Source organism: Mytilus californianus, unplaced genomic scaffold, assembly GCF_021869535.1.
Source record: "Mytilus californianus isolate M0D057914Y unplaced genomic scaffold, xbMytCali1.0.p SCAF_72, whole genome shotgun sequence".
In the NCBI taxonomy this organism is placed as follows: Eukaryota; Metazoa; Mollusca; class Bivalvia; order Mytilida; family Mytilidae; genus Mytilus; species Mytilus californianus.
In genome coordinates, this window is record NW_026262726.1 from 591,166 (window position 1) to 607,342 (window position 16,177).

The window sequence follows — 16,177 nt, forward strand, 5'->3', positions numbered from 1 at the left end:
CTATCTTTTAAAAAATTTTGGGGTTCGAAATGAGCTGATAAAACCATCGCAACAATTTCCCACTTTATAGTATTATAACATCATAATATATAGTAAATCTTGTCCAATTCAGTGATAAATCTTGGTTGTATGCATTTCCCTACAATATAAGCACATTTGATGTAGTAGTCAAAGCTTCATTTTCATTGGCCAAAAATAGGCCTTCACACCCTTTCTCCTTCAATATTCAAATATTCAAATGCAATTGGTATTTGTCTTATGAAAAAAAATGTAATCACAATGTTAGTATTCTTACAATTTTTCAGAATTGGGTGTGCAAGTTTGAAAAGCCCAAAACAGAGCCTAACACCTTGGCACCATCCACAACCGTGTTAAGTCCATACTTAAAATTTGGCTGTGTTTCTGCAAGAACCTTCTACCATGAGGTACAGAAAGTTTACAGCCAAAACAAGGTGAGCATGTGAAATTAAGGCTTGGTAACCATGGATACTGATTAATAGTGAACTTAACACTGATCATGAACAACAGGAAATGAAGTTTGGACCAGTTAATTGTTTATACTCTAATAATATAAATTAAAGTTTCTGAATAAAAAATTGGATTGAGACAAGTACTAAATAACTGTTGGAATAAGGAGGCTAGGAGAGGACCGGGTATCTGTTAAATAATGAGCAGAGTTAAGATGAGTTAACTTTTGAATAATGAAAAGAGTTAGAGTCATTAGTATTTTTTTAATGATGTACCTAGCTATGATTAGACTATTTATGAATAATAAACTAGTTTGAACCTGGTAACTGCTTAAAGTGGACCAAGCTTCTTCCTCAAGTTTTGTGTTTAGCCATTTATCAGAAACCAATGATTACATAATACCAATATTTCACAACTAAAATTTTCTGTATGATGAGATAAACAATGTTAGGACTGTGTCTGTTGTTTTATTAAGAATATTCTGAAATGGAATTATGGAGGTACTGAAATATATCAGGATATTCTCAATTCAATTTATGGAGCCTGAATGATTTCAGGATATCCTGAAATTGAATTATGGAGGTCCTGAAATATTTTCAGGATATCATGAAAGTGAATTAAGGGAACTACTGAAATTGACTTATGGAGCTACTGAAATTGAATTATGGAGCTACTGAAATATTTTCAGGTAATAATGAAATTGAATTATGGAGCTACTGAAATATTTTCAGGTAATAATGAAATTGAATTATGGAGGTACTGAAATATATCAGGATATTCTGAATTCAAATTATGGAGATCCTGAATAATTTCAGGATGTTCTGAAATCAAATTATGGAGCAGGGCCCACGCTAGCAGGCAACTGGGCGAAAAAGTCGCTTTCCCGTCCGTCACTTTGCTTTGCCGGACTGTCAAAAGCGATATCTAGTCGCCCTGGTGTTCACAATAGTCTCTTTTGTCATTGGTAATTTCCCCTTTTTACCAAGTCAATGAAACAGCATATTTTTCATTTAAAAGTGAAGAAATTCAGACATTAACGATTTATTTCTTTAGAAAAGATGTGAAAGTATTGACTGTACAGATTGGTTGTATGTTATATCAGAGAAACAACTTTTATGAAGTATTTTCTTTCACTTCCGGTACTTGTTACTCGAGATAGTATATATCAAAACATTCTGATTTTCGGCAAAATAAGTTTGTTACTTCGTTAGAAAGTGATCAAAATTGCCATTAGTTAATTCTTGATCCATTCATTGCATTAAATGTGTCATATTCCTTTCCGAATCGCTTGTCAAACATTGTTTATTCTCGTAAATTTTCTTCGTCCGCCATTGAAATATTTGTACGAATCACTGATCAGAGGCGGGATTCATCGAAAGCGGACCAGCTATGACCGAAATCCGTATTCTTACTATAATAACTACAGACGCCTGAATTGAACAGCTGACAAAAGAATAATGACCCCAAAAGTAAAAATTACGCATTCCACACGCATTAACAGACTTTTGGTTAGATCTCCTTGCTAAATGTATATATTTCCATGTAAATGCATGGTTTCAGTTTATTGATCAAAGTTGCTCAACTTTGTTAAATTTTATATCTTTTTAATGAGAAACAATGAATTTCATTAAGATGATAAACAGCATAGTTTTTTAATTGCATTTTAATTGATATAGGATACTTTCTTTTCCTTTTCGATATAAAAAAGTTCTTTGTTGTGCTAGATATTTAGTTGATAGATTCTGACGAGGATTAATATAATTGTGCAACTGTCAATGACTATTTAAGACATAAACTGAAACAACTGTTACTTTAATTGACTCTGGTATAAATTGAACACCTATACAAAAAAAAAAAATACACATATGGCCCTTTATATTATAGTAAAAACCAAATATTGTAACGCCGCAAGCAAACGAGCACTTCTCTTTCAAATCTCACCACTTCTCCCTACCAGTTTCAAAAAGAGAAGTCGCTTCTCCCTATGATTTTGAAGTAGTGTGAGCCCTGATGGAGGTCCTGAATATTTTCAGGATGTCTTGAAATTGAATTATAGAGATCTTGAAATATTTTCAGGACATCCTGAAATTGAATTATGGAGGTCCTGAAATAGTTACTGGATATTCTGAAATCAAATTATGGAGGTACTGAAATATTTCAGGTGGTCCTCAATGATTTATAGTTGTCCTGAAATCGAATTACGAAGGTCCTGAACCTAAAATACACTAACTTTGACTAAATCTATGCCTCAATTGATATTGGTCCATGCAAACAAATATCATCTTGAAACATCATGTTTTGAATAGAAGGCTAGAGTATAATAGAATTTAGAATTAAATAATAATAATATATTTCTTTCAGAATCACACTCAGCCCCCAACATCATTATTAGGACAGTTATTCTGGAGGGAATTTTATTATGTCATTGCCTCTGTGTCACCAAACTTTGACAAGATGGAAGGGAATCCAATCTGTACACAGGTCGACTGGGATGATAATAAGGAATACTTAAATGCTTGGAGAGAGGTGAGTATAACACATTTAATTTAGATGAACTTTAGGACAACAAAAAAAACAGCCATAAAAAATGTTGAGAAATAAGAAACCAACTTAGAATAAGTTGATTGAATTCATCAGGGACTACCCTTCAAAAATTGGCAGCATCAAATATTTGTCTTCATATTTCAAAATAGTTGCGGCAAATTCCCAATTTTTGACATTTTTACCTCATGTATTATAAGAACTTTAGATATAATGTTTGGTATGTGAAAAACCTACATTATAACCTTGTTTACAATTAAATGCCTTGATCATTCAGGCAAGTAAAAAAGGCATGATTCGGTTGGCATTTGATCTATTGCAAATAATCAATCAATCATTTATATAAAATAAACCACATCTATAGATAACGTTGGTAAATTTGTTTTAAGTTGGATGTGTTTTCTGGTGTCCGATGTATGTGTCTTCAATGTACATTTATTTGCGAGTGATTCATCTGTAGATAATATCTTATTGCCTATTTTAATTTTCGAATGTTCAGTAAATTACTGATATTATGTTACTTTTAACTCTTTAGACTCAGTTGAATTTGAAGGAGAAAAAAAAAGACACCTGTTTTTTTTTAGCTCACCTGGCCTAAAAGGCCACGTGAGCTTTTCTCATCACTTGGCGTCCGTCGTCCTTCGTCGTTAACTTTTACAAAAATCTTCTCCTCAGAAACTACTGGGCCAAATTAAATCAAACTTGGCCACAATCATCATTGGGGTATCCAGTTTATAAAATGTGTCCCATGACCTCGCCTGCAAACCAAGATGGCCGACATTGCTAAAAATAGAACAGAGGGGCAAAATGCAAGTTTTGTCTATTATTTTGAAAACCGTTATAAATAGAGAAAATCAGACTGAGCAAAAACGTTCAGAATGTTGAGCTCTACCAATTGTCCATATATGCCAAAACTGTCAGAGGACTTCTAATATGAGTTATTTTCCTTAAATGACAAATTTTACCTTTTTTTTTTATTTTTGCCTATTATCTTGAAAACTATAATAGATGGAGAAAAATTTTAAATTGTAAAAATGATCAGCAAGCAGGGGTGTGGAAATATTTGTTGTGACCAGTTGTCCCAGGGCAAGTGAAATTGTAAATTTGACTTGTCCGGAAGTAAAGATACTTGCCCTGATTTCTTAATGAATTTTGGAATGAAGAAATTGTATTTAACTGTAAACGTGTATGTTTCTAAAACAGTTTTGAAACACAATGAAAATGGTATTCATGGTCTTTGTTTGTATGTTAGAATGATAAAAAGATAAATAGAGTATACACCAATGAGATAGAAACCACCAAAAAAAACTACTTTAAACTAAAAAATCTAGGCCAATTTTGCAATGTTTTTCGATGCTAGCTTGCATGAACCTCGGAGATTATATAATGACTTATATTTTCTTCACTGTGAGCCTGTGCAAAGTTTTAAAGTTAATGAAGATATGAAAACCAAATAATTGATGAATTGTTCAATCTTGATCATTGATGTTGTTGTACTTAAAACATGTTGCTTTCGTCATGTTATTTGATATTTTTTCTACTTTGATTAATAAATTTTGAGGACTTTTCTATATGGTTATATAAATTAACATTGTCAAGCAACATATTTTTTTACATGTCCATGGCCAACAAAGACTCAAAAAAATGCTTGTCCATTCTGTCAAATGTACGAGTTGGGCGAGTCGGGCATAGCATTTCCACACCCCTGGCAAGACAAGTTACACAAATAAGTCTAACATGGTTGAAATCATCAGTCGACTCCTTATTAGAGTTATTGCCCTTTGATGACGATTTTTACCAATTTTTTGCGTTTTTGCCTTATATCTTAAAAATTATATTGATAGATAGAAACTTAAATAAGCAAAAATGATAAGAAAGACAAGATCTACAATAAAGACAATATGGAGGAAATCATCCGACGACTTCTTATTGTAGTTATTGTCCTTTAATGATGATTTTTACCATTTTTTTTGCGTTTTGCCTTATATTATAATAGATAAATAGACACTTTAAATAACAAAAATTATCAGCAAGGCAAGATCTTCTAACAAGTAAAATTTTGCCGATATAGTTAGTAGACTCACTCTTTATAGGAGTGATTGCCCTAAAATGAGGATTTTTTTTACCCTCTTTTGCGTTTTGAGCAAAAACTAAAGAATATAGAGAGAAACTAAACAGACTAAATGATCAGCAATACAAGATCAACAAAACAGAGATTTTTGTCATGAATTCTATTCTCGTCTACAATATTGGAGAGTGTCCTTTGTTGAATATGCACATAAACCAAGGTGAGCGACACAGGCTCTTTAGAGCCTCTAGTTTGTTTGGTTTTTTTTAAGAAAAACAATTTTTGCCGTAGAGGATGTTTTATTGTATCTGTCCATGCTGTCATTGGGTGTAAGTCTCATTGACATACACCTAGATGGTGCATCATTAGCATCCCGTTCTACTAACGAAATTAGATATAATGAAAAGATGTTCCCCAACAACTATGAAATCCTATATATCCTGATATCTTGCAAAATACGTAGTCTTAGCTATGTTTGATAAATGCATTTAAGTTCAATGCCAACAGGCAACATGAATGTGTAAACAGTTTAGATGGGCAGCTTAAACAAATCATTAAGATCTTCATTAAAATATACTCTGCACTGTTCAACAATTGGAAGAAAACAATAATTTTACTTTAACTATTTCTCCGATTTGTATTGATTACAATTTTACAAATTGCTCAATTTATTTCTCCGTGTGTACATATTGTGGATATCTATAAAATGTGTCAGACTGTGTACCTTAACTGTTAGTAGGCAATGGCTGTTTTACAACATATTTATATCGTTAAAGTCAAATGTTATCTTTATCTGATGAATACAATAGTACGACAATTGAAATTTAAGTTGATCTGCACGATATATTTCATTTAAGGGGAAAATTTAATAAATAAATGAATTTGTATTTACGAGATGAACACTTTACTAAAATAGCAGAATGTTTTTAATTTCAATATGTTTTGATTGTCATTCAATGTTGTGTATACGAGGGGTTCCTGAATGTATATAAGGCCAAGTGTAGATGAAAACCATTATGTTTGTAGAGTTTTGCATGTTCATTCACTGTGAACACATGTATTCCAGTTTACAGAAAATGCCACAGCTTTAATTTTTCATGGACATATTATTTCTAATGAATGTAGCAATAATTCTAAAAAGAAGTTGATCTTTATTTGTAACATTCACGATTGTTTTGGAAATAGTATTTTCGTAAGAAAACTCTTTATTTTTTTTACGACAGCAAAAAAATTTTGCGGTCGTATATTGGTATGACATTGGTGTAGTCGTCCGAAGACACATTGGTTTTCGCACTCTAACTTTAGTTTAAGTGAATGGACCTCTATGACATTTTACCATAAGGTTTAATACCACAAAAGGAAGGTGGGGATTGATTTTGGGGGTTATGGTACCAACAGTTAAGGAATTAGGGGCCAAAAATAAGCATTTTTGTAACTTCCAGACAATAACTTGTGTGTAAGTGTATGGATCTCTCTGACTTTGTACCACAAGGTTCCATATCACAAAGGGAATGCTGGGATTGATTTTGGGGATAATTGCCTCCAAATTTTAGGAATTAGGTGCCAAAAAGGGGCTAAAAACAAGCATTTTTATACGACCGCAAAAAAATTTTGTGGTCGTATATTGGTATGAAGTTGGCGTCGTCGTCGTCCGAATACACATTGGTTTTCGCACTCTAACTTTAGTTTAAGTAAATGGATCTTTTTGAAATTTGACCATAAGGTTAAATACCACAAAAGGAAGGTTGGGATTGATTTTGGGGGTTATGGTACCAACAGTTAAGGAATTAGGGGCCAAAAAGGGGCCAAAAATAAGCATTTTCTAGTTTCCAGACAATAACTGTGGAACGGTGTATGGATCGCTCTGAAATTATACTACAAGTTTCCATACCACAAAGGGATGGTTAGGATTTGCTTTGGGGGGTTATGGCTCAGACCGTTTAGGAATTAGGGGCAAAAAAGGGGGAAAAACAAGGTTGTCCTGGTTAATGGACAAATACTTTAGTACAAAACATAATTTAAAGCAGTGTAAGGGAGATAAATCAAATACATCATTGAAATTATCTCCCTTACACTGCTTTTAAATTATGTATAAAGTAATGGTTAATGAACAATAAAGATAATTTAAAACAGTGTAAAGGAGGTAATCAAAATACAACGTTTTGGTTACTTCCCTTACACTGCTTTTAAATTATGTTTAAAGAAATGCATATTTATAAAGGAAGACCAGTAAAAATATCTGCAAATGTTGCATCTTTTTTTTTTACAAAAAAAACCATTAAAAGATTTGACACTATATTTTTAATTCTATTATAAAATAGATTAAGTTAGCACTATGGTAAATTTAAATGGGTAATTATGGTTGCCAACTCCATTGGAAATTTGAATTGAGATTATGACCATATCTTGAGGGAAAGAATTTTTTGGGGGAAAAAAGGGGGGGGGGGATAAAAAGAAATTGTGGGGGGTCAATTTTTTCTCATTTCAGATTTCAGAAATTAAAAAAATTTTTCTTCAAATATTATTTTTTTTTCAAATTTCAAATATTGAAAAATTTCAAGAAGAAATCTTTAATTGCACAGTATGGCGCATTAAATTTGTAAAATCTTTGATCACATTTATTTATTTGTTATGCCAAATCCAACAGTGTATTTAGATTTTTAATTTTGGGTCCAGTTTTCAAATTGGTCTACATTAAGGTCCAAAGGGTCCAAAATTAAACTTTGTTTGATTTTAGCAAAAATTGAATATATGAGGTTCTTTGATATGCTGAATCTAAACATGTATTTAGATTTTTGATTTTTGGCCCAGTTTTCAAGTTGGTCCAAATTGGGGTCCAAAATTGAACTTTGTTTGATTTCAACAAAAATTGAATATATGGGGTTCCTTGATATGCTGAATCTAACCATGTATTTAGATTTTTTATTTGTGGACCCCGTTATCAAATTGGTTCATATTGAGGTCAAAAGGGTCCAAAATTAAACTTTGTTTGATTTCATCTAAAATTGAATTATTGGGGTTCTTTGATATTCCAAATCTAACCGTGTATTTAGATTTTTAATTTTGAGTCCTGTTTTTGAAATTGGTCTACATTAAGGTCCAAAGGGTCCAAAATTAAACTTAGTTTGATTTTAACAAAAATTGAATTCTTGGGGTTCTTTGATATGCTGAATCTAAACATGTGTTTAGATTTTTGATTATGGGCCCAGTTTTCAAGTTGGTCCAAGATAGGGTCCAGTATTTAAACTTTGTTTGATTTCAACAAAAATTGAATATATGGGGTTCTTTGATATGCTGAATCTAAACATTTATTTAGATTTTTGATTATGGGCCCAGTTTTCAAGTTGGTCCAAATTGGGGTCCAAAATTAAACTTTGTTTGATTTCAACAAAAATTGAATATATGAGGTTCTTTGATATGCTGAATCTAACCATGTATTTAGATTTTTTATTTGTAGGCCCTGCTATCAAATTGGTTCATATTGAGGTCAAAAAAGGGTCCAAAATTAAACTTTGTTTGATTTTATCAAAAATTGAATTATTGGGGTTCTTTTATATGCCATATCTAACCGTGTTTTTAGATTTTTAATTTGGGTCCCGTTTTTTAAATTGGTCTTCATTGAGGTCCAAAGGGTCCAAAATTAAACTTAGTTTGATTTTAACAAAAATTGAATTCTTGGGGTTCTTTGATATGCTGAATCTAAACATTTGTCTAGATTTTTTATTATGGGCCCAGTTTTCAAGTTGGTCCAAGTTGGGGTCTAAAATTAAACTTTTTTTTATTTCAACAAAAATTGAATATATGGGGTTCTTTGATATGCTGAATCTAACCATGAATTTAGATTTTTTATTTGTGGGCCCCGCTATCAAGTTGGTTCATATTGAGGTCAAAAGGGTCCAAAATTAAACTTTGTTTGATTTCATCAAAAATTGAATTATTGGGGTTCTTTGATATTCCAAATCTAACCGTGTATTTAGATTTTTAATTTTAAGTCCCGCTTTTTAAATTGGTCTACATTAAGGTCCAAAGGGTCCAAAATTAAACTTAGTTTGATTTTAGCAAAAATTGAATTCTTAGGGTTATTTGATATGCTGAATCTAAACATGTGTTTAGATTTTTGATTATGGGCCCAGTTTTCAAGTTTGTCCAAGTTGGGGTCCAAAATTAAACTTTGTTTGATTTTAACAAAAATTGAATATATGGGGTTCTTTGATATGCTGAATCTAACCATGTATTTTGATTTTGGACATTGGACCATAATAGGTAAATTAAAAAAATTCAAGTTCTTATACCACATTCTTTCTGTGTCAGAAACCTATGCTGTGTCAAATATTTAATCACAACCAAATTCAGAGCTGTATCAAGCTTGAATGATGTGTCCATACTTGCCCCAACTGTTCAGGGTTCGACCTCTGCGGTCGTATCAAGCTGCGCCCCAGCGAAGCATTTTATTCTAGTTTCATGACAATAACTTGTGTGTAAGTGTATGGATCTTTATGAAATTGTACTACAAGGTTCCATATCACAAAGAGAAAGCTGGGTTTGAGTTTGGGGGTAATTGCCCTAAACATTTAGGAATAAAGGGCCAAAAAGGGGCCAAAAAACAAGCATTTTTATATGACCGCAAAATTTTTTTTGGGATCGTATAATGGTATGTTGTCGTCGTCTGCGTTGTCGTCTGAAGACACATTGGTTTCTGGACAATAACTTTAGTTTAAGTGAATTGATCTCTATGAAATTTTTTAAGAAGGTTCAATACCACAAAAGGAAGGTTGGGATTGATTTTGGGGATGATGGTCACAACCGTTTAGGAATTAAGGGCCCAAAAAAAGCATTTTTTTAGTTTCAGGATATTAACTTGTGTATAAGTATTTCGATTGCTCTGAAATTGTACCACAATGTTTAATACCACAATTAGAAGGTTGGGATTCATTTTAGGGGTTAGGGGGCCAATAGTTTAGGAATTAAGGGCCAAAAGGGGGCCAAAAACAAGCATTTTTCTAGTTTCCAGACAATAACTTGTGTGTTAGTTTATGGATCTCTCTGACATTGTACCACAAGGTTCCATATAACAAAGGGAAGGCTGTGATTGAGTTTGGGGTTAATTGCCCCAAACATGTAGGAATTTGGGGCCAAAAAAGGGCCCAAAACAAGCATTTTTCTAGTTTCCAGACAATAACTTATGTTTAAGTGTATGGATCTCTCTGAAATTGTACTACAATGTTCCATACTACAAAGGAAAGGCTAGGATTGAGTTTTGGGGTTTTTGCTCTAAGGGGGGTTTCCAAAAGTTGTGGGGGGGGGGGGATTTTTTTTCCAATTTTTTAAGGGATTCATTTTTTTTTTTCAAATTTTTTGAATTTTTGAAAAGTTTCAAGAAGAAATCTTCAATTGCACAGTATTGTGCAATAGATTTGTAAGATCTTTGAACACATTTATTTTGTGTCAGAAACCTATATTATGTAAAAAATTTGATCACAATCCAAATTCAGACAGTATCAAGCTTGAATATTGTGTCCAAATTTAGCCAAACTGTTCAGGGCTCGACCTCTGCGGTCGTATCAGGCTGCGCTCAGCGAAGCATTTTATTTTAGTTTCCAGACAATACCTTGTGTTCAAGTGTATGGATCTCTCTGAAATTGTACTGCAAGGTACCATACCACAAAGGGAAGGCTGGGATTGAGGTTGGGGGTGATTAATCATAAGGGGGTTCAAAAATTGGGGGTGGGGGGGGGGGATTTTTTTTCCTTTTTTTTCTTTAAAATTTTCCATTTTAAATTGTTTATTTCTGATTTATATATAAAAGCAAATAATAATGATATGGTTTGAATAGGTAAATTAAAATTTTTTAAGTTCTTAGACCACATTCATTCTGTGTCAGAAACCTATGCTGTGTCAAATATTTAATTACAATCCAAATTCAGTGCTGTATCAAGCTTGAATGTTGTGTCCATACTTGCCCCAACTGTTCAGGATTCGACCTCTGCCGTCGTATCAAGCTGTGCCCCGCGGAGCATTTTATTCAAGTATGTGTCAACATAATTAACTTATAAATGATCACCATTTGAACTTGTACTAGTAGTTATTAGTTTTCACAAAAATTCAACACCACTCCACCACTGCTATATTTCTTATGACCACATTTCAAGGACGTAATACAATGCTCCCAAAACTGCATGGCGTGTCTGCTATCTATTAACATTGAACAAACCACATTAGACATTGATGTTGTAAAGTTAAATGGCCAATTTGCTATGTCTTTTAAAAATTATCAATTTCTAAGGGAACGGACCATAAGTTTCCTTTTGTCATCAAAAGTTGCTTTATAGCATTGATTCATGTGTACATTTGTAAGTCCTTATTTACAGAAAAATGAAACAAAGAACAAAAATGTGTCCTGGTAAGAAATGTTTTGATCAATATCGTTAGTGAACTCATGAATAGAAGTTCAATGAGAAAAAAAACTTCCTGTTTTAAAAGAAGTTCAAAAGATATCTCTTTCTCGCCTTTTGTTCCTTATAAAACAAATAGATAAAATGAAAAGATAAAACAAACAGAACAAAGTCCTACATGAATTGCATCTTTATCAACAGAATATTTAATCACGCATGATGTAAAACATCCACCTAAATCTGCATTTTTAAGATATTTTAAATGTATTTAAACAATTGTGATGATTACATTTACACATTTTTGTGTTACTTTATATCAGAGAAGTATTGCATTCGTCAGAATTTGACGTCAAGGAAATAATAGAATAAAACAGAAATCAGTTTCAACACATATATTTAAAATGTATTTAAATTACAAAACAAAATAAACCTAATATTTTGATTTGGCTATACCTTAGTTCACACTTTGTTGTCAATATAATGGAATTCTATGCACATGTCATATAAGTGAGAGGTTTAGCTAGCTATAAAACCAGGTTTAAACCACCATTTTCTTCATAAGGAAATGCCTGTACCAAGTCAGGAGTATGACAGTTGTTTTCCATTCGTTCAATGTGTTTGAACTTTTGATTTTGCCATTTGATAAGGGACTTTCCATTTTGAATTTTCCTTCGAGTTCGGTATATTTGTTATTTTACGTTTAAGAAAGCTTGACATAGGGATAGTGACCCGGCGGCGGTGGCGTTAACTTACTTCTTAAAAGCTTTATATTTTAGAAGGTGGAAGACCTGGATGCTTCATACTTTGTATATAGATGCCTTATGTTACAAAGTTTCCGTCTGTCACATGTCCATTGTCCTTGACCTCATTTTCATGGTTCAGTGACTACTTGAAAAAAAAAGTTAAGAATTTTTTGTAATGTTCATTTCTCTCTTATTATGAGTAATAGGATAACTATATTTGGTATGTGCGTACCTAATTGCAAGGTCCTCATGCCCGTCAGACAGTTTTCACTTGACCTCGACCTCATTTCATGGATCAGAGAACAAGGTTAAGTTTTGGTGGTCAAGTCCATATCTCGGATACTGTAAGCAATAGGTCTAGTATATTTGGTGTATGGAAGGATTGTAAGGTGCACATGTCCAACTGGCAGGTGTCATCTGACCTTGACCTCATTTTCATGGTTCAGTGGTTATAGTTAAGTTTTTGTGTTTTGGTCTGTTTTTCTTATACTGTATGCAACAGGTCTACTATATTTGGTGTATGGAATGATTGTAAGGTGTACATGTCTAGCTGGCAGTTGTCATCTGTCCTTGACCTCATTTTCATGGTTCAGTTGTCAAAGTAAAGTTTTTGAGTTTTGGTCTTTTTTTCTAATACTATATGCGATAGGTCATGTAGGTCAAATATATTTGGTGTATGGAAATATTTTATTATCTATATGTCAGTCACGCAGGTTTTATTTGACCTTGACCTCATTTTCAGGGTTCATTGCTCAGTGTTAAGTTTTTGTGTTTTGGTCTGTTTTTCTTAAACTATAAGCAATAGGTCACCTATATTTTTTGTATAGAAGGATTGTAAGCTGTATATGTCTGTCTGGCAGGTATCATCTGACATTGACTTCATTTTGTTGGTTCATTGGTCAATGGTAAGTTTTCATGGTTAAATTTGTTTCTTAGATACTATAAGCAATAGGTCAACTATATGTAATGCATAGGTTGATTGTAAGATGTACATGTCTGCCTGGAATAGTTCATCTGACCTTGACCTCATTTTCATGGTTCATTGGTCAATGTTTAGTTTTTTGGTTCAGTCTGTTTCTTAGAAACTATAAGCAATAGGTCAACTATATTTAGTGTATTGAATGATTGTAAGGTTGATAGTTGTAGTAAAGCTTTATATTTAGGACTATCAACATATCAATGGTTAGTAAAGAAGGCGAGACATTTCAGCGTGTGCACACTTGTGGTTATTAATTTCATTTGTCCCTAGAGAGTTAAAATGACAATTGACCCGCTGATCAGCAGGTGCATGTTTTGGTTAATGGAAAGTTCACAATAGCATTAAAGGAAATATTTCATTAGTACAATATGATAAAGTCTGATATACTACATCACTGATTCTTGTCACTAAATAAAAATCCCCTTTATGACATCCAGGGAAAAACTGGTTACCCATTTATTGATGCCATAATGGTCCAGTTAAAGACTGAAGGTTGGATCCATCACTTAGCCAGGCATGCAGTGGCTTGTTTCCTGACCCGAGGAGATCTGTGGTGTCACTGGGAGGAAGGAATGAATGTATGTAACACCTATATCAGTTAAAGAATAAGTATTGGTTTTCGATTCATTTCTGCATATTGATATTGAATATTAGTGACTGTGAGTCTCATTATGAATCAAGAGAGCATGGTAAAGGAACTCTAAAAAGCTGTATATAATCTTGAGCAATTGATTTATAGTATATGAAGAAATCTTGAAACTCATTTAATGTTTCACTAAATGGACAATCCCGTCAAACCATAAGTGGGAGAAAGACTTAACGCACCATAGCCAAAAGAAAATAAACCATAGACAAGCAACAATCTACAATCTACAAACTATACACAGAAAACTGACAATTAAGCGATATTAACCCTACAAAAAACATGTGAAACAACAGCTCAGAAGAGTAAATAGTTCCTGTTCAACTACCGGTAGTTGCACCCATCGATCATGTTATTTGGAATTTTTTTCAAGGTATTTGAGGAATGGTTGTTAGATGCTGATTGGTGTCTGAATGCTGGTAATTGGATGTGGCTGTCTGCCTCAGCATTCTTCCATCAGTACTTCAGAGTGTATAGCCCTATAGTCTTCGGCAAGAAAACAGACAAGGATGGAAATTATATCAGGTAAAACTAATTATAAAACTTATGTACATATACTGTTTTCTCAAGAAAATTCTATAATTTGTCCAAGTTTAGAAGAAATTTACTTTTTTTAATTGTTTGCTTCCAGTAAACAATTCGCCGATACGTTTTCCATATGCAGTGATCTCAGCCTGACCTTTCTCATAAAAATCAGGTGAACGCAATACGCATGGATCTGTCATTTAAATAAACTATTATCTTATTGTACATGTTATACACATGCTCAATATTCATACTTCTTTGTTGGTTGGTTACTATAAAGGTGACAATCGGTAAACTACGGCTTCAAAACACAACAATTAATTAGCTGCCATATTTTCACATCATAACAGACAAGAGAAATATTTTTTGACGATTATACGATATGGATGCGTAAAAAATGATAAAATCGTGCACAGAAGACTTAGTTTATGATATATACATGCATAGGTTCAAGAATTGGATAAACAATATTTTTCACTAGTCACTTGTTTCATATGACTTTAAGACTTCAATAGCTCATAAAAGGTCACTTACCAAAATTTAAGCTGATTCTAGATTTCTTTTCCTTCAATTTGAGACCCAAACAATACCAATGCAAATGTAAGGTAAAAGTCTGAGTCAGCCTTTTTCCACCATTTTTTAAAAGTCAAATATCTCTAAAAGGAGCTCCATAACCGATATTTTTAGCTTATTTTGTTCCTTAACTAATACTCTTTTGACTTAAAGTATCAATTTTAAATTCTTCATTTTTTTTCATTTCACCTAAGTACGCCCTTGTAGTATTTTGTTGCTGTCTCAATACATAATAAGAAATGTGCAAAGACCAAAAATCTCTGAATCTCTTGTATTTTACAGAAAGTACTTACCACAACTAAAGAATTTTCCCACACAGTACATTTATGAGCCGTGGACAGCACCACTGAAAGTCCAAGAGAAAGCAGGGTGTATTATTGGGAAAGACTATCCAAAACGTGTAGTTGAACATGATAAAGTGAGGGAGAAAAATATAAAACGAATGGCTGAGGCATACAAAAAAAGGAAAGAGGGCAGTAGTAAGGGTAAATAGATTTAAACAAATACAGTTAACTCTCGTTGTCTTGAACTCCGTTGACTCGAAATTTCTGATGAGTAGAAGTTTTTTCGTGGTCCCGAACTTTGTTCCATATAAATATATGTATTTCGACTCCTGATGTGTCGAAATTGGATGAGTTGAAATTTCGGTTAAGTCGAACTAAATTTACAGTCCCAAGGTTAACAAAAGCATTCAAAATTCATTATTTATCTTGAACTAATACACATATGCCAAAACATGCACTCCGGGATTGAAGAGTTAATCTGACAATACATGTGTAATTAAATTTCCGGTCATTGATTTATATACGACCGCAAAAAAATTTTGTGGTCGTATATTGGTATGACGTTGGCGTCGTCTTTGGCATCGTCGTCCAAAGACGCATTGGTTTTCGCACTCTAACTTTAGTTTAAGTGAATGGATCTCTATGAAATTTTACCATAAGGTTCAATACCACAAAAGGAAGGTGGGGATTGATTTTGGGGGTTATGGTACCAACAGTTAAGGAATTAGGGGCCAAAAAGGGGCCAAAAATAAGCATTTTTGTAACTTCCAGACATAACTTGTGTGTTAGTGTATGGATCTCTCTGACATTGTACCACAAGGTTCCATATCACAAAGGGAATACTGGGATTGATTTTGGGGGTAATTGCCTCCAAATTTTAGGAATTAGGGGCCGAAAAGGGGCAAAAAACAAGCATTTTTCTAAGTTTCATGACAATAACTTGTGTGTAAGTGTATGGATC

At 33.0% G+C, this 16,177-nt stretch overlaps 1 protein-coding gene across 2 annotated transcripts in view; it reads left to right on the plus strand.

The window, feature by feature from the left end:
* LOC127710344 (cryptochrome-2-like) overlaps positions 1–16,177 on the plus strand; it is a 32,716-nt gene that overhangs the window by 13,053 nt on the left and 3,486 nt on the right. For both annotated transcript variants that reach the window (XM_052216143.1, XM_052216141.1), the window contains exons 6-10: positions 306–452; positions 2,830–2,994; positions 13,629–13,769; positions 14,208–14,359; positions 15,215–15,417. In XM_052216143.1, coding sequence (XP_052072103.1) covers positions 306–452; positions 2,830–2,994; positions 13,629–13,769; positions 14,208–14,359; positions 15,215–15,417 — 808 coding nt within the window. The remainder of the gene's footprint in view (positions 1–305; positions 453–2,829; positions 2,995–13,628; positions 13,770–14,207; positions 14,360–15,214; positions 15,418–16,177) is intronic.